Here is a 23,728-nt window from a genome sequence, read left to right as displayed (position 1 = left end):
ATTGTCTGATCACGTACAGGAAAATGTATGTGACGTTTTTATACAACGCAAATCGTTCAAAAAAGCTGTCGTCGCATTATTTTTTTTTGCAATCTATCAAAGATAACTACACGAGCTACTTCTTGTTGAAACTATTTACAACTTACAAATAATGGAGAGATTCAGAAATCACGCAAATTATCACAACTATTGGCCTTTAGAGAATCAATAAATAATTAGAGACTTAGCTATCTATTTCAAATATATTTTTCGTTCACTTCAGTATTTTATAATGTAAAACAATCTCCCCACTATTTTTCCAAAGATAATGCTTTACTGTCCTTAAATCCATCGTAGGGTCTAGAAGCTGCAAAATTACAGTAAGAAGATTAGTAAAAATTAAAAACAGAGCAGAGCAAAACATTCGTTAATACAGACTCGTCTACAGTGAGAGAGACGTTTGAGCCGATCATATTGTGACTTTCCAAAAAGGGGAAAAAACTTAATGTTTAAAACCTGAATGGGGAAAAAACCTCCCAAATAAGAAACTAGCTTGCTGTTCATCAATTAAAATGCAAGTAAAATAATTGCTATAAAATAATTGCAATATAAAATAGGAATTCGTCTTTCTTTTGTATCGCCAAACCCAATAAATTTTTTTATCACAAAATTTCAACCCACCTGATCATTGCAATACAATTCAATTTTTGAATGTGCAATCTGGGACATATCTTCACTGTCTACAGTGCTTGGTTCTCGTTCGTTACCAGGAGTACTGTTGCCACCATCCGTTCCGATAAATTTCTCGTAAACATGTTCCATAACTTTCTTCATTTGAATCATGTCACTCGCACACAGACGGTCTCTGTGCCAAAAAATTATTTCATTATTATAAAATACTGTACTGTGCTGCGATGAAAAAGTTTACCTCTTCTGCGATTTCAAACTTGACGAATGTGGCAACAAAAAAAAAGCGAGTTTGTTTGACTTTGGGTTTATTTTCTTCATCGAAAATGAAAAAATATATATTTCAGGTTCTCATTTAAGTCATGTTGACCAAGTAGTTCACATGACAGTTAATTTTACCTTGACAACGACGTCATAAATCCAGGGGGGTGTAATCTCTGATAGCAAACATTGTTCAGTCTCCCCTGATGCATCAACAGCAAGAAAACGTAGCAATGTTCTTCCCGTACCAAAACTTTCACTCATAATAACAGGCGTATGAATGGGAATGCTGAAGCAACCATTACCGGGAATTATTTGCTGAAAAAACATAGTTACTTGTTCAAACGAGTAAAATAAGCACGAACTACAAGACGTTTTGCTAATTGAGGTTCACAAAGACAAAAACATCGGAAATAATACTTGTAACGATTACAGCATTGTTTGTATCGACATTATTTGCATTATTCAAGTCTACTTCACTGGTTTTACATGAAAGAAATATAAAAGATCAAACAAGGACAGTGAATGAAGAATGTGAAATAATAATTGACATAATCACAAGTATAAGGAAAAGAGTTAAGTATAAGATGCTGAAAGAAGAACAAAAGAAGGTTTTAAATATACTTACAGCAGGCGGTTCCACGTTAATGTCTACATCGCTAGCACTCGCGTCAGCTTCTTTCACTGAAAAAAACACCACATCAATAACATTCATACATGAACGTGAAATTTTATCTCATGTAGTAAAACAGGAACATAAAAAATCCTAGTATTTAGTCTCTATTCTAATAAATTAAACTTGACCAGTGCCCCTTCAGACAGGACGGGATTGTAATTGTATTATCTACGTTACATAACGTCCAAGAAATGGTATTTTTTTTTCTGGCTGGATAAAGTGCCAGAGATAAGCTGCAGTAATTTCTTAAAACAGGAAGATCGAAATTCCTGAGTACTTATTCGATGATTGGAAATCCACGTGGACAGGATAAAGGCATTTGTTCAATGTGAACAGATTGCTAAAAGCATTTAGAGAAAAGGAAAGAAAATGACAAAATAGTAAATTGTCGTATGCACGACGGGGCGTAATCCTAAAATTAGCACATTAATCCTAAAGTGGAAAGATGTCGGACAGCATTGTTAATACAATGGTCACTCTTTTCATGCGTTTTATATCAAAGAACTTAAATTAAATGCGAATAGTTTTATAGATGTAGCTTTGCGATACATTACAGTACAAACAAATGTGAATGATTGGAAAAAAATATAAAATAAACTATTGTTATCCTCTGTGTCATGTCACGACGAAAAACTTTTAAAATTAAATCCAAAAATTAGAGCAACGAATAGGGGAGGAAGCTTGGTTAATATCTATATGGCAAAACCTCGCCCCTGTAAAGGATTAAAAAGATAAGCATTAAGCTGTAAAAGGTAAGAAAATATTACATTGCAATGAATTTTGATAATGAATCAGAAATTAAAAACAAAAAATTGTGCCCAAACAAAGTATATATATTTATAAATATGAGTTTCAAAAGTAAAGATAGATACAACAAGTGTTCTATAACACGTATGATTGGTAAAAAGTTACGAGGAAGTCAAAAATGACGTCACTGTTACAAAGGCGTCACTGGTAAAAAATCAGATGATAAGCACATGCTTCCACAGGCGTTGTATGGAAGTTGATGATTGTTAAAACAGAGAGCTTAAATTGAATCGTGATTTATCAAACTTTCTTTAAACACATATTATAATTGCAAAATACGTCCTTGCAAAAAGTAAATATTATATTAAAACCACGGATTAGAGTAAATTAGATAAATGATAGGAAACAGATCTTCACCACATACTATTTAGCCTAAAGGGAACTTCTTTTGCTAAAGCGAACTTCTCTCGCCAAATTGTCTGCCGTGAAATCACTTAAAGATTAGAATCAACAACCCACAAAGTCCTCATGTACTAATTCTATGTTCTAGCAATCCTCGTCTTTAAATACTATGAGAAAAAGTGAATTTCTATAACCAATTTTAGATTCTTCTTTAAAACATATGATTCTAGACAGTGTAAACGTCAGTACGAAAGTAGTCCTTTTTTCCTCCTACAATGTAAATATTTTTACTGCAAAAATTTGCATGGTATGAGTAAACTTCGCCAACGGTAAATAAATCGAATCCAAATCGATAAATTTAAACTTTCAATGGAAAACTAAACAATGAGAATCGCATGAGCAACACATCGAAAGTGCATGACAAAGATAGATGTCTGGACATCTTCAGTCGCAGCAAATATTTACAACCAAAGGAGTGGGTTGTGTAGGAGCGTCACCCATAAATCATTGCACGAATAACTTGTGGATAATGAGGAACTTCTAAATTTTGGTTGTTTCAGATGATGTGAAGACTTTGCTTTCATCATTCACTATGCTTGTATTGAGACACGCTATCAGTAAATATTTTAGATAGTGTAAACATCGTTTTCGTTCTCTGTTGTTCGTTCATCACTATCTACACTGACACATGTTACCTTATTTTATATTTTAAGTAATGTAAAGACTGTTCTCGTTCTCTATTGTTCATTCATCACCACCTACACTGACACACGTTATCTTGTTTATATTTTTCGTAGTGTAAAAACTGTTCTCGTTCCCTGTTGTTTATTCATCACAATCTATACTGAGAAGGGTTATTTTAGTTAATATTTTAGGTAGTGTAAAGACTGTTCTCGTTCACTGTTGTTTATTCATCACAATCTACACTGACAAGGGTCATTTTAGTTCATATTTTAGGTAGTGTAAAGACTGTTCTCGTTCCCTGTTGTTTATTCATCACAATCTACACTGACAAGGGTTATCTCAAGGTTTATCACTCGATGAATGTAATCAAAGTTCATCACACTCTATTTGTTCATTGTTATTACGTACACAGACACAAGTGCTATTGAGGGCTATCTATACTGTACCGCTGTGAAACACAAAATGTTCTAGAAATTTTGAAACGATTTGTTACTTTAGCCGGGCATAAAAAGCTAAACAATTCATAAAACTTCTTACTCGACTTCTAATTAAGTGCTTATTAATTGACACAAGCTTCCTAATGCTACTTTGTACAATATATGCATGTTAAACTCTATTAGATGATGATAGTGTCATGGTGATGATGTGAAGAAATTCACCAGATGATACATGCTGATAAAAACATATTACTCGATCGATCCATGAGGCCATAACAAACCATATATAGTTATATATATTTCAAATTGTTCGAATTTCCAAAAATTGTTAACGCGTCATTCAATCCCTGCCAAACGGAATCATTTAATCATCCTGCAGACCTTATCATTTCATTTTGCATGTCATTTAACCAGTAAGCATTTAGTATTAACCAAACAGGATATCGAACGTTCATAGAGATCTCATTTTACACCTATGTTCACGCCCATAGGATCAATCGACACATCACTTTACGCAGACTGCAACAAATCATTGATGGTAAACACCGCCTACAAGTTTCCCGTTTTGCATAGATAAAAGATCAGCAGAGCGGAGGAATTTCAGTAGAACGAAAAACATCAAAAAAGGAGGGTCAAAGCACTGAAAGGAAAGATTCGTGAAAAAGTTTTTCAAGGACGAAAGATACAATGAACAAGATTTTAAATAGCATTGTATTTCTAATGGCCATTGTGGTAAAAATGATGGAGTCATCTGGTGAAAACACTGCAAAATTTCCCATAAAAAATCAGGTATTTCTTGATCATTTTCACAATGAAAAATATAATGTAGGTTTCATTACATCTAGAAAAGCACTTGTCGACGCATGCAGTTAAGTGCGCCAACAGTCTGAAGGTCTCGAAACCAAAAATCTGTTATATGATCTCATCGTCCAAATCATTGAGAGAACATATAAAAAATGGTAGAATAACAAAGTGGCCAGATTATAAAAGTCGTATCACTTGTCTAATTCATGGTATTACTTATTAATGAGTCTCGAATGGATTACATCCTTGAAAAGTGCGATTACTATTTATATCTTGCTTGAAAAGCAGGATATTTAAATCCTCGGAAAATGCTATTTTTCAATCAAACGAAGAGAATGTCATTCATGAATATGTTGACATTTCACTTCTTTATACTTGAAAATAATAAAGCAATCGACCATTCTTTTGAAACATCTAAGTATATCCAACGTTTTACTAGAATGTTTATTAATTTGTACAATACAGGTCAAGTGTGTATTAATGAAAAAGTGACGATGCCAGACGATTACGTGTTGATAACATTAATATTTGTGATGATTGCAATTCATATAGCTTCTTGGTTTATGTGATATTGATGACACAAATATCGCTTGGTGTGAATGGAAACGGTTTATGAAAGAAAGCTATGATCACCAGAAACAACGAAAGACAAAAGAAGAGCTTGCTGGCCTGGGTTGGGTAGACCGTGTGAGGATTTACGAAATCGAAACGTCCGCGATATTGAAATGAAAAAGCAAGATGACGATTATCCAGTGACAGGAAAAGGCGAAAGCTGGAAAACTGATGTGGATAAAAGCCATCAACAAAAACCTCCATTTAATAAGCTTGACTGGAAAAAAGCCAACACTAAATTGCATTCCAAAGACATCATCGGAAGTGAAAATAGAGATCTTATCAAAGGTACAACGAAATGTCCACCAGGAATGCTGAACTGTCAACGATCCAAAAATAGAAGATTGAAAGATATGGCTGAGATCAAACGTGCAATGAAATGTCGTCCAGGAATGGTGAATTGTCGAAGACGCAAGAATGGTAAAAGAGGATTGAAAGGTATAACTAAACAAAAACACTGTCCACAAGGATGGATATTCTGCGTTTACAAAAACAACATTTAAACGGTTAACTGTAAAAATACACCTCATTCATACATAGTTATAGTCTTAGGTTCTATGCATATCATCTGGATATAAGTATTTAATAATATTATTTAAAGCAACAATAAAGAAGTCTAAAAAAAGGTCATGTTGCACTCTTCGTCGAATATTATTGAATTATAAACAAGTTCTATGCAAGATTGATGCGCATATTACTCGATATCATTTTGATATTTTATAATCAGTTATGTTTATTTATTAACTTTTATAACAAGTTGGAATGTTATTAGAAAAGATTGTAAAAGGTACAACCACCAGTGCCAAATATACGAGCATTTCCTTTGCTCGGTAAATCAGATGGCAATTTTGTTTTTCAACGTTTGTTTTTATTAAGAACGTTCAAAAAACTTTTGAAACATGACTTCACAGAGCAAAGACTTATATGAAATACGAATAACTGGCTGCGCAAGCGAAACGTATATGAGTGAGATTGAGATTTAAATTCGTACAGCTCATGCTAACTTTAAATTAATAACCACAAAACTTTGAAAATTATATGTTATAAAAATAGGGATCAAAGGATAGTGGAAAGTTTAAAAAAAACCACCGCTTTTTAACTCGTAAGTTGTATCAACCATAAAATGCTTCGTATATTTATTTCATTTCTCCATTAACACCCATTTAATTTTGATTCTTGATTCATGCCTATGTTTGTGGCGGAAAGCCAAAGCCATACGACTTTTTTTCAAATCAAAGGAAACATTGTATACTATCATATTTACTCACTTTATTTGAGAATAAATTTCATATTTCAGTCTTACCTGAGTGACATTCTTTATCGGCGACCTCCGGCAGGCAATGAGTTTCGGGCCAAAACTCAAACAAAGCTTGTAACAACAACATACCGTAATTTACTGCAACAATAATACACACAACAATCAAGTAGTTATAACAATGTTATACCATTACACTGCATGTGAATAGATCTCTTATTCATAACATCACAAAAAATCTACGTATGTATAAAATGACCGTCAAATTTTCAGATATTTCAACAATAAAACAAGGACACGTTATACAATTGAGGTGTGCTCTCAATGAAATACAAAGTTTGGGAGCAAAAAGCGTTCATAACGATATGAAATTTCTAGTAGAGATGTATAAACTAAGTACACTCAAGAAAAAAAGTTTTCTGAAATAAGACACGCGAGGGAATAAACGAAAATCCATAACGTTCAACGACTGACACAGATGGCAATGATTTTTTAAAAAACGCACATTTTTGCTGGTAAGAGAACTTATATTTAAAGTCGTTCAAAATTGTTCTTGCGCACAAAAATCAATACGGACTGTGATGCACAAGTACTATGAGATCTTTTAGAGATGTTAAGCTTTTTTGATTATGACGCGCGCGTCTTATATCAGGAGAGCCTTTTTCGTGAGCATGTAAATGAAACCATGTTTCCATGACGCGCGCGTCTTATAATAGGAGAGCCTTTTCCGTGAGCATGTAAATGAACCCATGTTTCCATGACGCGCGCGTCTTACATTAAAGAGCCTTTTCCGTGGGCATGTAAATGAACCCACGTTTCCATAAATCCTGTAAAAGGATTGCGAAAAAAATAATAAAACGAAAAATAATAAAAATGAAGCCTTACCATAATTCGTGATGTTCAAAGCAGCTATAAGTTTGACAAAAAAAAAGAAGATTGCTTTTTTTTCATTTTACTATTTTTAATGTATCATCACACACTTACGTTTTCCATCTATAACCTTTGGTGTTACGTCAGAGACATCGCAGGAAGAGAGCCAAGCGCTAAAACAATCGCTTTCCTCAAGATGGATCATTAAAAGCTGTCAATTTCAAGAAACAAAATGAGAACCTTGGCAGTTTAAATTATTTTAGAATTAAGTTTTCAGTCGGACTAACAAATTGAACATACAACAAACAATAAAAGTGAGCAAAACATACAAACCCCAATCTTTATATCAACTGTAAACCAATGTGGGACAAATATCTTCTCAAATCTTTTTTGTATTTCTGTATCAAAATCAACAAATCCCAAGGTCTCTTTAAGACAAACCTACAGATAATATTAATTAGCGCCAGACAAAGTTGTTGAAAAAAAATCAGGAAAGCGCACATCACTGAACCTTTAAAACATCCCAAAGTTTGACAAGGCCATTGGAATCTTTCGTCAATATGTGTCGCCGGTCGTTTAAGACGTGAAAATTTGTAATACTTGCCGCACCTTAATAGAAAAAAGTCAAGATGGATCCTTCAACACTAATAAATACATCAAACATTCTTGACACACACACCTTTGATGACATCAATAGGTTGCTCACACGAAGGACTGGGCTCTACTTCGTCGAAGCGTATTGTCCCGTTACTATTTTTTGTTACTATTGGCTAAGAGGAAAACGAAAAAAAATGATGTTCAAAAAAATTACCCGGCAATGCTAATATGCAGTTATTGATTTACCCATTGTTTGAAATCAGAATCAGAAGTTGATACCCACATTGTTCGTTCATCAGCAGAAAGTTCCATCTGGATGTAAGAAAATGAAAAGTGTTCAGGGGAAGTAACAGCACAGATCTTTCTAACTGGAGAAGAAGAAAAGATAACTCACTGCCAATACAGGTGCTTCCTCAATAAATAACAAGGTAGAACAGTCATCTTCTCTTATACCAGTCAGGATCACTCTCTGATCTCTTCCACTGGAGTAAAACCTTGTAAAGCCTTCATTAGGTAAAACAGTCCATACTCCTTGTTCATGTACCCTAAATGTTGCAATACAGCGTTGCTGCCCAAGTGACCACAAACGAACTGTACCATCTGAACTACCAGAGAGACACTGTAAAATCAGTACACAAAGTAAAATGTAGGAAAATGTAGGAAAAATTTTAGTGGTGTAGACATTAACCTGTGTGCCTTCAGCATTGAGTAGGACACTTTTCACATTGTCCATATGACCACGTAACTTCATCATTTTTTCACATGTTCTAGGATCCCAGACACGTAATGCCTACATTGAAACAATGTTAACTTAACAAAGTCAATTTCGAAAGTAATATCACACTGTGTTTGAATACCTTTTCCGTAGATCCTGAGATAAGAACAGTTCCAGCATTATTCATTGCAAGACTATAAATAGAGTCTTTCTGACCACTTAAAGAAGATGCTATAAAAAAGAAAAGCATCATCTCCATAAAACAAAACAAGATTTGTAACCTTGTGCTAATGAACAAAACACTGTTTGCTCTTTGAGCTCACTTGTCACAGTGTTGTTTGTTGCAGTCAGAGCTGTTAGAGTGTTTACATCCCAAAGATAAATCTGTTTGTCCAAACCGCCTGATGCTACAAGCTCTTTGTCCCTAGCATATGCCAAAGCTTTGACATAATCCTTATGTGTTCGTAGTGTTGACATACAGAACCCTTTTACAGCATCCCATACCTTGACTGTAGCATCAGATGAAGCGGAGATTACTAAAATGAATAGATAAAATTACTTGAAACAAACATGCTGTTAAATATGCTGTTTTTTCTTGACATTACATAAAACATTATCTATCAAGAAAGATTGTGCTCTTATATTACATGTCTTTCCATTGCGACACAGCACAATGTCGTTCACCCAATCATTGTGGTGTTCTAACGAAGACACATAGTGCTTGGCCTACAAATAGAATTCATAAATCAGTAAATGTAATATTATAGATATTGACTGAAGGAGCGCAGCCGTTGAACTGATAAATATATAATTGAACAATTGCTGGGTTTTTTTTGCATGTAATATTAACTTTTCGAACATACAATTGAACGCCGTTTCACATATTTAACTCAACTATCAATGAAAGCTCACCGAGTTTCGAGATTCAACATTCCAGCACCGAATAACCGAATCTCTTCCCGCAGTAAACAATCTTCCAGTGGCCCTGTCCAGTTGAAGGGCATTTACACCACCACGATGCTGCGTTTCTACTTCATCTCTGATTACAAACGAAACAGTTTTCTTTCTTTTAGCTGTGTTTTGGACGGGACGAGTGCCCGCCATCTTGGTATTTTGGAGCAATGTAACCGCGTCTTAAAGGATGAAGCCGTGCCACCGTGCCTTCTCTTCAATGTTCTTCACGCGATACGCACGTAATTTCTCTTTTTTAGGATTCACACTTTTCACACACGATAGGTATTTCAATACACGATATACAATATTTTCACACACGACAAATACTTCGAACACACGTTACACACTTTTCACACCACGCACACATTTTTTACAGAAATACAAATCAAATACATTTTTCAATTTCATTTTTTTATCGAAAATAGTTCTTTATTCACAATATTGTACAATTATATCATCACCAAGTTTGTTGGTATGTTTGTTCAACATATACTGTCGACAAAATTGTTTTTCGCATTGGAACATTAAGTCACCAAAAATGACCAATAATAGAATTCCATATTTGGTCAATAAACTTGTATTCCATGGCTAGTGTTTATTCTGAATAAACACTTCCAAATAAAGTTCACTGACGAATCTCTTGCTGTCCATAAGCATGAGTCGGGTGTCTACTTGTGCGAGTACCTTCCTGTCCCTAAGAAATATTCAGGAGCATGGTCCTTCGTAGTCACGTCACAAGCGGCTCGGGTTTTACCAGTTCCAAACTTGCTTGACCACGTAACTCAACATTTGCTGACGTGATCGTCTCGACACCACTCCCTTGTGTCGCGTTCCCTCCTTCCTCAATTTCAGACCCATCTTGAGGACCCGAATTACCTGCCACGAAGCGAATGCATTTCTTTTTTCTCCTGTCAAAAAATGAATTCATTATTTCTTGATTACAAACAAATGATTGAAATTTTGATTAAAATCATTATTATAATTCAAAACATGTAATTGCCATTGCTTTCCTCCCCACCTACGCTCTGAACCAACAACGCACAGCACCAGTAAGTTTCATAGGGCAAACCTTTTTTGCCACAGATTATTACAAAGCCAACGTTCAAATAACAATGAAAATCAAATATATTATAAAAAACAAAACAATTAATTGCCACTAACCGATAGCCACTTGAATAAACAACAATATATAGGTAAATAATGAATTAGAATGTAAAAATACCTGCAAGGTTTGCACCATTCCTGTTGTCGATCTAAGCCATACCTCGCGCGACACTTCTTCGGGTTATTCACTTCTACAAGAAAAATGGAAAAAATTATAATCAGGAAAACATGCTAGAACAAAACAAGAAGCCAAGGTAGTAAAACATGTTTTCTGAAATTAGTTTCGTGCCCTCTCCCCCATATAAAACATAACTTTATGCCAAAGGTTGAAAAAAAGTATACTTCTCAAATAAGAAAGAAAACCAAACACAGCATATATATGCATTGCAACATATGCAGGTATTAATGTAGTATAATTTTGAGTTTCACAATCATTACCTGAACTGTCACCTTGTGATTTGTCGCGTTTTCTCTTCTTCTTTCGACCTTGTTGAGCGTAATTCTCGCGAGCACTCCACCCGGGATACAACTGCATGTGCAAGGCACGTTCACGCCTCGCCTGATCGTAATATTTTGCTTGTTCTGTACGATCTAACTGATGCCACTGCAGGATAGAAGAAATAGAGCACATGTCAACACTCGTATTTTTGATGTGCCGAAATCATCAAAGGGATATAAGATAATAAGTAAATCCTTTAGTATGCCACTTATTACACGATAATTTGATGTTACGCTCGTTAACGTAAACAGAATCAAATGAACATTAAAAATAACTTTACACTTCATCGTATGAAAAACAAGGGACGGTTTTTTTATAACAGTCGGTACGTTTTGACTTGATCTTCAATGTGCCGATTTTTCAAAAGGAAAACTCGTACAAACTTAGCTATAGTGCATTGCGATGTCACGAGAAATTGATTGCAAAAATAATATAATATCGATCCTACGTCACTCTAATGTTATATTAACACAAACTCTTGTTATTTAATATCCACTATTTCGATAATCTTTCGATATTTCATTGCTATTTCAATAAAATTGAAAATTACTCACTGAAGAAACTATAAACTGAATACTAACATGAGAAAGAGGTTTCTATAAAGCAGGAAGAGAACGGTGTAATACATGAGAATAGAAAACATTCACAAAATCATCATGCTTTCCTTTCAACCAATCACGCGTCTTATAAAAAGGTCAAACACGTCGGCAGAATAGAGATTCCATTTTAAAGAGATGTACAGATCATTTATACGCATGCGTGCTATGTCTGACGTCTTTGCAGTCAATCACGGCAAATTTTCCCATACAACTAAGACAAGTATAGGAAAAGTGCTTAAAGATATCATATAGAAAGAGATGTATCGGAGACATAACGCTTCATGCTCAAAATTAAAACAAAACAGCCAGAACTTATGATACTAATCCCTTAAACATCACAATTTCATTCAAAGGAAAGCTAATATAGACAATATGCAATGTCCCAAGATACTTTACTATAATTTTTTTCTCAAAGGTCATGAATATATTTGCCTGGAACCTCTTTTTACTAGAGGTTACATCATTAATAGTTTGTAAAATTAATGAAATAACTCAGAATAGGTGTAGCGAGTTGCTGTAGTACAATGATTATGAATGCAACACTTTAAGAATGTCTGCAGGTCAAGTTACTGAGCAAAATCTTCTCAACGAAAGAGATGTAGCATTTTCCTGAGACTTACCCTTTTGCCGAGAATCTGGTTAATGGCCGCACTCTCCTTAAGGGTACATTCTGAAATCACCTTACTACGCATCTCCTTCATATACAACATAAATGCATTCAGTGGCTTCTTCACATGTACCTTCTTAAGGGTGTTCCCATTCTCATGACCAATGGTCCCTTGGCTACAAAATCAAGTGAGTAAAACATCTCACTGAAAATTTTTTACAACACATTGTTTTCTAATTCATAAAATCATTACTCTAGTAATGAATACAGAAAATACATGCAAAAAATCACAGAACAACAATACTAGCAAAGCCTTAGCTAAAAAATAGATATTTTTAAGTACCTATGACCTGCCATTGGGGTCTGACATATCACTGATGTTTTCATTGGAGGGGCAACCATATGGGCATGTCTTTGCTCATCTGTAATGATTCCAGGTGGACGATGCAAGGATGCATCCACACTGCTCACTGGTATGCCATTGGGATAATGTGGCGGGTGATACTGTGGCCCAGGGTACATAAGATGCGCCCTGGTTGGGTGCCTGGAAGCAGAAAATAAAATAAATGTCGAAAAGTTAAATGTGCTAATGTTAATAGAACATACCATATTCTTCCACTGTAGTAGGGATTTTCATGTGTAGCATACGGTGAGTGTGGCCCAGTCATAATTGGTCGAAATATCTCACTTGATTGTGGCCCCCCAGACAGATTGGATGCAAACGTCTGAAAAATTGGTCGACCATCTCGTTTGCCCTGAAATATATGAGTAAAACACTGAATTCTGTGATAAAATTGTTTGACTGCAAACCATGGAATAACCAGTAATTCTATTATAAAAATTTTTCAACTAAACGAAGACATTTGTGCTGTATACTATGACTGTACAAAAGATGTAAATTCAGCATATATTTTACTTCTTTCCTTAACGTAGAAATGCACAAAAAGGACAATCATCAGCAATTATTTTTTACATTTTTATTTACATTTGATTATTTTATGCCATGTATCAAATTTACGACAATTTAGTTTGTTTCAAGTTCAACTGGTGTCAACAAAATGTAACTAATAAAAGCAAACCTATAAGATATTATGATTTGGCTAAGTTCAAGGCAATAGTTTTGTCATATGTCAATATAGAACAATAGGCTAGAGTGTATTTTTGCTGTACTGTAAGTACTGTAAATTACACATGAAAATACCGTGGAAAATTGCATAAATACAACGCAAAAGGTACTGTGGCAAGGTCTCTCAACAAAAAGCCATTTTGAAGGTTGGCGGAAATTAACACACAAAACACCATTATAGGAGAAATACTTGGCTGATTTCCACTAGAAATGTGGCACGCAAAAACAAACTTAAATTTCACATTAATAACAAGAAATTAAAAAAAAACAATGTCATCCAACGAATGACGAATTCAAGTCAAAACGTTGAACGCTGATCGAAATCGAAAATATACAATCAAATATTCTTCAAACTGCGCTTTAAATTAGACAACAACTTGTTGGCAAATCCAATCTATGGATCTTCGAGAAAATAATATTCCACAAAATGGCATATTTTAAGTCAAAATCTTACGAATCTCGCGAGATTGCAAACAATTCTAATTACACTTTACATCACGATATTTTCAAACAAGATTCATTATGTTGTTTGAAAGTAAACCTACAAACAAGGGGTCTATCTTTACACACATGCAAACCAGACATTATCAATGAACTACTGCCGACAACTAAAAAGGAATATACACAAAAAGCCGCACAAGGGGGCAACCTTCGACCTTTTGTATTTAGCTTTTTGGATACCGCCACTGGAATTACACAAAAAAATCACAAACAGTACCAGTGTCATTACTGCTCGCATACAACCAAGAAAAATCGCCTAGGTGAAGGCAAGTTAATGTCATATAAAATAAACCATTTACCATACATGCGATTCAATTCTCTTTTCAATTCATTAACCGCCGGTTTATTAAATAGCGTCCCAAATCATTGCAGCACTCGCCAGGACTTCTTAGGCCCTTTGAAGTCATGCTCTTGCCGAAATACGAGAGCCAGACTTACAGACGAACGCATTTCACAGCTCTATGCTCACAAAAGCGTGATTTCCACAAAGATCTGTTCAAAATCGTATAATTTACCTCAGATTCATGGCGTTCAGCGTCTTTTTTAATAAGGTCTGTTTTTATGTCATTGACTAAGTCGACATTCGTTTCGTTCACAGCATTCTCGTCTTCATATTCATTCGCGAACTTCTTTACTTCGTCATCAGCGCCATATTCTTCCGTCGTTGTATTTCTCATTTGAGGCATAATGCCTCGACAATACACCGTCAAAATACTCCCTTTTGGTCGCGTTAAACTTCACGAAATAATCTAACGATACAATTCAATCTCTCTCCAATACGTCTCGCACTATTATGTTATTTATTGCATCTTGCCGACTTTGTCTTTGATACGCCGCCTTCGATATATCAAAGGAAGCCGCTGCATTTGATTGACGGATTTTAATCACCTGATTATAGCATAGAAACCAATAGTATAACGCTGTCGTAAGGTAATTAATCGCGCACGGGTAATTATGGTAATTATACATTTGCGCCGCAAAGCAGAGCTGGATTTTGCCTTAGAAGTCGCAGGTCAAAAATTTCCATCCAAAATGATTTAAAATATATACAAGGGGAAACTTTGCATTTCAATGGCGGGGAAGCTGAGGCACACCAACCAATACGGGACAATTTTCTTGCCTTCTTTACAACACAGTTGAGTGACGGTGCATTTCAAGTTTTTATTGGTTAATCTGGAAGCAAACACAAATGAAAATTGAATTATAATTGGATGATAGCACACCAATCACCTTCGCGTGGGCATATTTAAAATTACGTTTCCATCACGCAGGAACAATAAACGACTGAGTGCGTGGTTGGAATGCTCATTTTGTTATTTGGATGACCGTACGTCCAACAGGTCTTACCGTCAACGTCTAAGTACCATTTGGACCATACCATTACCAACACTTTTTGTTAAATGCATAAAATTATTTATGATTACTTTAATTCAAAGAGTTGTGACATGAGTACACTCAATCTGACAGACAAACAGTTTTCGGTCCTTAAATTTAAAGTATAAACGGAAACGTTGAAGTAAAATTGACCTCTACTTTTGCAAGTTTCTAAGTGATATATATATTCTTTAATGGCATGTTGTGGCTCACTATAGAGTAAATAAAATACCATAACCAGGAGTATCATGTGACCACATGTTGCCGACATGCTCTTTCAAATTTCAATCAACTTATTAATTAAATTGATTAACTTATTAATCATAAATCAGAACAATAGAGAGCTTGCAATAAAGATGTAAAATGTTTCAAAGATGACACTTCTCTCGCAAAAGAATAAGACCAAACAATGCTTGGTAAACGTGACCTTCTTCCATAGAAAAAACGAGGAAAGAAACTTGTATCTCAAAATGTAGAATAGAAGAATGAAGATTAGAACGAGAACAGTCTCTATTGCGTGGTAAGAAGTGGCTTCAGTTAGTTAAAGACCGAACCATCGACAAACCAAACCTGCAAAAGACCGAACCACCGAAAGAACCAAACTTGCAAAAGACCGAACCATCGACATTCGACAAACCAAACCTGCAAAAAACCGAACCACCGAAAAACCAAACCTGCCAAAGACCGAACCACGGAAAAACCAAACTCACTGAGAATTGATCAAACCCACTGAAAAGTTAAGATTGGCTCCGATGTCTACAATAGTTTGACTTCTTGGAAGAGATAAATTATGTTTCACCAACTTCATGTTTTATCATCGACTTTCAAAAGTATTTTAATCTACTTACTTAATCATAAAGACCAAGATCTCTAACTCCTTCGATTCTTTTCCAACTTAAGCACTCCTCGTTATCAAAGTAATATACGATTGAACAGTGGTCTATAATGTATTTATCTTAACAAGTGTAAATACTCTTCTTATTTTCTATAGTCTATTCACTTACAGCGTGCAAAGTTAATTAATGTACTTTATCAAATACAGTCTGCTATTGCTTTCTGTTTGCCAAGGATAAATATTTTATATAAAGAAAAAAAAACAACTTTTCGTTCTAAGTTTTGCCATAATTCGTGAATTACAATGGCGAAAATCTACCATTAAAAAAGACGGTTGTATCTCATATACACATATACGCACTCATGTATGTCATTTTATGATGTGCCAGTACGTTGCCTCTTTCAAAATGTAACAAAACCAAAAAGTTTAGTGAACAGCCATATAAATGACAAAACTAATCGCACCAATTATGATCAGACATATGACTGCCATAATGATTTTATTTTGCACAATTCTAGAAAAATAAAAAATTTATGAAACTAAAAAAGAACTATATAAAATAGAAGTTTACCTACGTAAATGTTTGTCTATGAAAAAAAGTCCTGAAACTGACGCTTGCTATTGCAAATGAAAGTACATTCAACTTTTTTTTTGCCTATTCTGACTATTTACCTCCTCATCATTCCAGTTAAAATTCTTGAACTTTTTCCAAGATTTTGATCCGTGTTTCGAAGCTAGGATATGATGAAAAACATTTAAGCAAAATGGCATTTTCATTTATTTTATAATTTAAACAATAAATTGTATATAGGATTTATGTATTTAGTTGGCAATAGGATTTAATTTATGATAAACTAGTTTGAAATGCAGTTAGATAAATTCTGATAGTTAGGAGAATTTTGCTCACCCTTTCTCGAGTTCTCATCATCACTTCACGATCTCTCTGCAAATTATCCATTATGACTGTGCCCATCTCCTCTGTTTCAATACACATTCTATAGCCATCATCAAGTTGGTTTGAGCTTCTCTCCAATCGCTCTGTATTATTCAATAACCGAGTTCTCTGAAATATCAAAAAGATAAATCAAATAAAGAATTTTCAAGCAACTAAGCTCTTCTTTCATACACAGACTGGGAGTCCTACCTGATCCTCAGAACTGGATGTAAAATCCGAATTTAACAACTCGTTTCTGTCAGCTTCATAGTCACCAAATTTTACTTGGGCTTTTTTCTACATAATGCAAAAATTGATAATCTTAAGAAACTACAGTTACATACAATTACTTCTCAGGCCTTAGAGCTGGTTTTACTGGGAGATACACAATTTTTTGCAAGGTCTCCCCCAATCTACCAATAAATAAAAACATTTTATGCAAAACAAATTTATGAAAATATAAAGAATTGAATAGAAATCATATGACATTTTTCATTTTATCCTTTAGTGGTTTGAAATCGAACATTTTCTCCACAAAATGAATGTGCATAAAGCCACAGACTCATAAATAATTAAACATATATCTTCATACCATATAAAATACCGTAAATGCTCACTTGAACACTGCTCCTGCTTAAGTGATGCACTCAGAATGGGAAGAAATATTGAGTTATTAAACTTTATAATTTACATCAATCTCATCCTGCAAATCTGTGACATTATTTATGTTAAGTTATATTATATAATATCATGTAAATAGATTTTGTCTACTTGTTATTTTCTTGGGGCAATAAAGTTATTTTCTTTAGTAAAAAAATGATTAATATATGCCATACATGCATTAGTGCCACATTCAAAAATCAGAATGATTAAATAAGCACTGTGGAGCTAAAGCGAGCATTTGCGGTACACTAAGAATAATAATAAAAATTTTATACTATGATAAAACATTCATTTTTCAAACTTTTCCAATTGAAGTCTGTTGTTTTTTTGGGGGTTTTGGAGTTATCATGTCAAAATCCCCAAATTGGCTTTTTTCACTTCTAACATAAGCATTAAATATTTGAAGCAAGTGTAATAAGAAACAATTCTACCAATATAACGGTGAATAAACACACAAATATACATTTACCAGTTCCTGCTCAAGTTTTTGGACCTCTTTTTCATATGTTTTCACACGATTGCATAATTTTGTCTTATCAGGAGCTGGCTGTTCACGAGCCTCCAAGTCCATTTGCTCCAACTAATCAAGTAATGTGACACAAATAAACCAGCATATATCAATAATATATGTCATAATTATTTGATGTCAAGAACTTATTTATTTCAATGCTTCCTTCTGTTTGGCAAAGGTCCTTATGATTGGCAAAAGCAGTAAGACAATCAAATCCACATTTATGAAACGTTGAAATAAACAAATAAATAGTTTATACATAAATAGTTTTGAGTTTTTCCAAAAAAGATAATTTGAATGTTGTTGTCATTTTAATATGTCAATATATTTTCTTACTAATTCCTTGACTTCATCAAATAGTTTCTCAACGTTCTTGACTTCATTTTTCTTACTCCCTTAACGAGATAGCACATAAAGGACACTCTTTAGTATTAATTCCATACAGTTATATCTACTTCAATAAATTTACACATCGACAACGACGACGACAAATTAGTAAAATAAAAATTGCTTTTAGATTTTCACCTGATTCTAGGCTAGGAATACGGCCAATTTTTGATGTAATTTCGGCTGTTAACGTGCCAAAAGTATGTTCGTAACTTCCAAAGAGATCGCCCATATTTCTTAACAGTTAAATATGCCAGAAGTTAAAGAAATAGACGACAAAACACAATTCAAAACCTTCCCTATTGATAACACCATTTTGATAACAGTTAAATCCGAAAATGACGCAATAATTTGTACAAATCCAACCTGATCCAACACGAATTCGAATCACATCATTCCAATCCAATCCATCCAATTCCATTCGAAAATTGAGGACTAGGTGCGAGGTGATAGACGTCCATCAGCAAGCTCCAAACGTCATCTGATAGTAACTTTTAAGTTTATTACTGTGGTAATTTCTTACCCAGATCAGAAGAATAAACATTTGAATCGGAATTATGGATCCTTGACATTTCTAATGTTTGATTCCTGCAGATCAACTCACTAAAATGTTTCGTTTCGAACAAAGCAATATAGAATGTTAACAAATATATGGTGAACGAAAATCAAATGCATCGTGGTCTTTGTCAAATAACAAACTCGGACTGACAATTCACAATTAAAACTTCTCATCTATTAGTGCAAAAATTTCACAAAATTTATGTAATAACCTGTATGAAAGTTGTATGTCACGTTGTACCTTAACTCATTGGACATGAAGAACGCACACAAGAATATTGGTCAACGTCATGCCAAGTGACTATCGTATTTAAAGGATATTTTATTTTATTCCTGTGTTTCAGCTAAGCTGATCCTAACATTAAAGAGATAACAATATTTACATACGAAATTTCTCGCCATTGTACGATTTTATCGAAATCTCTAGAAATCGGCTACTTATGTACAAAATTTGATATTTTCTATACGACATAACTCTTCACTAAGTATATAAACGCAACACATCAGTATTGATCCGTATTTATAGTGAGATTCGTTAGCTTGTTGTTATCCATGGAATTTCATCCAATTCAGCAACTGAAATAAGGCGAAAAGGTGTTAGTATATTAAATGTACATCTAGATTGCAATGAGTTGCAAACGGTTATAAAATAATTAATATAAACAATATAAATATTATATTATATTAATTATTAATATTAATATTATATTAATATTATATTATTAATATGAATTCGTTAATCACAATTCATATAAACATTTAGTAAGATCTTTTGAAAGGCAAACAATATTGAAACAAAATTTACATGCGCATGCAGACAAAGCGCTTATGGTAGAACACTCCAATATTTGAAATTCACAGAGAAATTTTGTTCTAGAAACCACAAACTTACTCAGAAATTTTCAAGTCGCCAGGAGGCTTTCCACGTCTTCCATGCTTTTGCCATTTCTGATACTCTTTTAATTTCCGTACTCCACGTTTCTGATCGGGTTTCTTAATAGGATCACTTAAACTTTTTTCATGCTTTCCTTCAAGCAATTCCTCCTTGGAAGAGGACCTATCACAGGCAGAATTTGATTTGCCAAGAGGCTTCACATGAGAGGTAGTCCCCTCATTTAATTCATGTCTTAATATAACGTTTTCAATTTTCCGAGATTCTTCATTATCCTCTATAATCCCTTCTTTCTTCACATTCTCATTGACAGTACACGCAGCTTGTCCACAACCATCCTCTACATGTAGAACATCCTCACTTGGCGTTCCATCAACTGTAGAGTTGTTCATCAAGATCTCGATACTTGTAGTAAACAAACGAGATCTACCAACCGATTGAAGAGACGACTTTTCCATTAAATTTTCACCTGGAGAAGAAGAAGAAGATTGAAAAATAGATCATACTTATGTAAAACAGAAAAATTAAAAGTAGCAGACCAATCAATTTTATCCAAATTTAGTTTTCAAATCTTTCCGTAGATAAAATAGATGAACAAATAGACACGAAACAAAAAATATACAGCAATGGCAACATCTCTGTAGCACACAAACCTGTTGAAACATTGACAACACTATCAGGTGTAAAATTCCAGATGTCCTCTTTCTTGACAGACACTGGCGATTTGGCTCTAGTAGTCAAAATGCAACTATCACTTTTTGACATCTCCGTTTTCGACATGACTTTCTTCACTTCATGAGGAGGAAGATTGCCTCTTACTTCTCCCCATGCTTCCTCAGTTGAACTCACCATAAAATCTTGACTGGAGTGAAAAGCTGAACTAAAATCGCTCGTGGAACTGTCAAGAGATTCCCTGTCCCTTGGTTGGAGAAGTGAGCTATCAATTCCTCTTGGAGATGTAAGCGAGATTTCTGACACAATGCTTTTGTCAAAGGTGTCTTCCTCAAGGGAGTTTGCCAGGCCACTCTCGAACGTTGCCCATTTCTTAGAAAGTGGTTGAAGAGCAGATCCATTTTCTTCGCCAAGAACCTCTAAAACAGAGTCAGCATTGCTCAAGCGAGTATCGGAAACATGGAAATTGCTATATTCATCAGCGTCCAATATATCACAGAAATTTGTGGTCCTCGTGAGCTTTCCCAGACCCAAACCATTGTCGACCTCATTAAAATCTTCAAAATCCTCGAGACTATGAGTGGCATTAGAATGGGAAAAGTCTTTGCCACGACCATCACGTTTTATACTCCCACTAAAGGTGCGCAGTGGATGTCTGTGAGCATGTGAAATGGGACCTTTATTCACAATCCATTCAGCAGACATGCTCAGCATTTGTCTCAACGATAAATTTTCATTTCTTTCATTTACAGTCCCATTATGGTTTCTGTTGCAATAAAGTGCTTGGGAAGATATCTGTTTATTTTGAAAGTCATCTTGAAAATGAGTGTGATCAATGTCTTCATTTTGGATATGACTTTCATTGGGATTATTTAAGTCCAACTCCAAGATCAATTGATCACGCTCTGCCTGCAATGTAGCAACTGTTGCCTCTAGATTCATAATTTGCCACTCCATAAGTGAGACATGCTTGTCTTTCTCTGCCAAAGTTAGTTCTAAACAGCGCACCTATAAATGTAAGAAATTCACATTCTGCAGAGTATGATACATAGAAAAGTTTTTGCAGAGCTTTTTTCATCTGACATGGCAGCTTATCCTAGATTAGCCAAAACTATGATGGAGTGTTGAGAATTGTGAATATCCATGAGGAAAAGTAGGCTTACCTTTGATGTCAAATCTTGTATTCTTGCCTCAGCACTTTCAGCATCAATTGCACACTTGAGTACAGCCACAGAAAAATTACCTCTCTTTTCTTCATGAGACAAATGAAAAACCCCATTTAATTGATTGATATAACAATAAATTTTCAACAAACTCATAAATATTGATATGAATGAACATTCCTGTGGTGTTCGGAGATGAACTATAATATTAGCACATGATTTGAAAATGAAAGTGAAATATAAGACGAAGAACATGTGTTTTATTATATTGCTAATGCTTTCTTTGAAATATTTTCCATTATAAGTAATGATAAATAAACATTCCTGATAGTTACATCGTATCTGGAGGTGAACTAGAAGATTAGTCTTTGATATAAAAATGAAATTTGAAATATATGACCAAGGACATGTGTATAATTATATTGCTAATACTTTCTTCAAAATTATTTGCAAATATATTATATGCATACCTGGAGAAGCCACTTTGTTAGACATCAACTCTATGTTGGCATTTCTCAACAGATTCATTTCTTCTTCACGCTTAGCAAGTTCCTGGTTATGTTTCTTTTTCTCTTCAATAAGTTCCTCTTTGGCTTTCATTCTACTCTGGTTTACTTGTTCACAATATGCTTGAAGTTGCTCAATTTTCCCTTTAAAGTGCTCAAGTGATTCCATTACCTCCTCAACTTGCTCATCAGAGAAAATTTCCAACTCTCTAGGACCATCATGTTCCCCCTCTTTCAATGCCATTACTTATACCAGCCAAATGTTAGTCAAACAGCAGCATCAACATTAAACTTGCTCTACAATTCAACTGTCAATACAAATGGGCCATTTCTTTAACTTACCCAAAAACATGTTGTTTAACAATTAGTAAACATTTTACCTTAAAGATTTAGTACATTTGAGAAATATTTGCAGAATTTTAAATAACAACACGTAGGTCTTATTGCAGTAACGTTATACCTAAGCATAAACATATGGTCAAAACCATTAAATCTTCGTTAGCAGCAAATAGTTTGTTGCACTTTAAACCTAAATACATTTTTTTCCTTTAGTGGGAATCAACAACACGATCATATAGAGAAACTCAACAACAATCATTTTTTACATATATCTGTATTCCACCGAATATCGAGTCCTAGCTCGGAAAATAACAACATATGTTTGGCACACAAATATACCACTTGAGAATGTTTCGTTTTCTATTTTACCAAACGAATTAAAGCAAGTTCAGCATTAGCAATTTACTTTTGCTATGAGGCTTCAAGAACGTAGCAATCAATACAATTTACTTTCATACTTCTGGCTTATCAGATCACGAATTCTTAACAGCGAAGCTGCAACGTATGCAGTAGTTGTGAATGTAAAATGGCATTTTCTCTACGCAAAATCAACAGGCCAAAACATGTGCTTAGAAATGACAACCAAAAAAAAAGTAACTTGCTTACCTAGGAACAAAATTTTCCCTTCTTTAATTATGCATTACCGACAATTTTTTACAAAATTTTACAACAAACTCATTTGACATCTCCATCTTTGTAACTCCTACTGAAAGACCATTGAGATAACCGTCAGATTTTAGATAAAATTGACGGAACTTCCGAGAAATCGCGAAGAAAA

General features: G+C 34.4%; 4 protein-coding genes and 1 long non-coding RNA gene across 10 annotated transcripts; 1 reads left to right on the top strand and 4 right to left on the bottom strand.

The window, feature by feature from the left end:
• Positions 1-66: 66 nt before the first annotated feature.
• On the bottom strand, positions 67-11,386 carry LOC124459084 (WD repeat-containing protein 48-like). The gene is made up of 19 exons (XM_047008639.1): positions 11,381-11,386; positions 9,639-9,859; positions 9,374-9,452; positions 9,050-9,262; positions 8,869-8,957; positions 8,700-8,801; positions 8,406-8,630; positions 8,258-8,323; positions 8,094-8,184; positions 7,926-8,023; positions 7,748-7,855; positions 7,529-7,625; positions 7,430-7,453; positions 6,593-6,685; positions 1,556-1,611; positions 1,066-1,245; positions 908-981; positions 661-844; positions 67-346 (listed from the first exon to the last, which is right to left on the bottom strand). Exons 2-19 carry the CDS (start codon positions 9,828-9,830, stop codon positions 254-256), a joined length of 2,064 nt encoding a protein of 687 aa, XP_046864595.1. The 5' UTR covers positions 9,831-9,859; positions 11,381-11,386; the 3' UTR covers positions 67-253.
• LOC124459330 lies at positions 4,366-6,591 on the top strand. The gene is made up of 2 exons (XR_006953565.1): positions 4,366-4,662; positions 5,230-6,591. It is a non-coding gene; the product is annotated as an uncharacterized LOC124459330 (long non-coding RNA).
• Positions 10,088-14,954, bottom strand: LOC124459201 (protein pangolin, isoforms A/H/I/S-like). Of its 2 annotated transcripts, none has more exons than XM_047008723.1 (7): positions 14,632-14,954; positions 13,096-13,244; positions 12,833-13,033; positions 12,503-12,665; positions 11,223-11,388; positions 10,903-10,975; positions 10,088-10,588 (listed from the first exon to the last, which is right to left on the bottom strand). In XM_047008723.1, the coding sequence occupies exons 1-7, from the start codon at positions 14,800-14,802 to the stop codon at positions 10,408-10,410; spliced, it is 1,104 nt and encodes a 367-aa protein (XP_046864679.1). In that variant the 5' UTR covers positions 14,803-14,954; the 3' UTR covers positions 10,088-10,407. The 2 variants fall into 2 exon arrangements, with proteins under 2 accessions (XP_046864679.1, XP_046864685.1); XM_047008729.1 differs by having other exon boundaries at positions 12,623-12,665.
• A 1,464-nt stretch (positions 14,955-16,418) lies between these two features.
• On the bottom strand, positions 16,419-19,157 carry LOC124459297 (vesicle transport through interaction with t-SNAREs homolog 1A-like). Its single transcript, XM_047008788.1, has 7 exons — positions 18,959-19,157; positions 18,770-18,828; positions 18,392-18,502; positions 17,470-17,556; positions 17,233-17,388; positions 16,998-17,059; positions 16,419-16,839 (listed from the first exon to the last, which is right to left on the bottom strand). The coding sequence occupies exons 1-7, from the start codon at positions 19,050-19,052 to the stop codon at positions 16,752-16,754; spliced, it is 657 nt and encodes a 218-aa protein (XP_046864744.1). The 5' UTR covers positions 19,053-19,157; the 3' UTR covers positions 16,419-16,751.
• Positions 19,158-19,680: 523 nt separating this feature from the next.
• LOC124449427 lies at positions 19,681-23,682 on the bottom strand. 5 transcript variants are annotated; one of them, XM_047000359.1, is made up of 6 exons: positions 23,557-23,682; positions 22,576-22,942; positions 22,106-22,194; positions 20,924-21,950; positions 20,271-20,739; positions 19,681-19,954 (listed from the first exon to the last, which is right to left on the bottom strand). In XM_047000359.1, the coding sequence occupies exons 2-6, from the start codon at positions 22,853-22,855 to the stop codon at positions 19,948-19,950; spliced, it is 1,872 nt and encodes a 623-aa protein (XP_046856315.1). In that variant the 5' UTR covers positions 22,856-22,942; positions 23,557-23,682; the 3' UTR covers positions 19,681-19,947. The 5 variants fall into 5 exon arrangements, with proteins under 5 accessions (XP_046856315.1, XP_046856307.1, XP_046856327.1 ...); XM_047000351.1 differs by having other exon boundaries at positions 22,576-22,919; XM_047000371.1 differs by lacking the exon at positions 23,557-23,682 and adding an exon at positions 23,072-23,544 and having other exon boundaries at positions 22,576-22,919.
• Positions 23,683-23,728: the final 46 nt, after the last annotated feature.

Source organism: Xenia sp. Carnegie-2017, unplaced genomic scaffold (genome assembly GCF_021976095.1).
Source record: "Xenia sp. Carnegie-2017 unplaced genomic scaffold, XeniaSp_v1 HiC_scaffold_13, whole genome shotgun sequence".
NCBI lineage: Eukaryota > Metazoa > Cnidaria > Anthozoa > Malacalcyonacea > Xeniidae > Xenia > Xenia sp. Carnegie-2017.
This window is presented reverse-complemented; position numbering and strand designations above follow the sequence as displayed.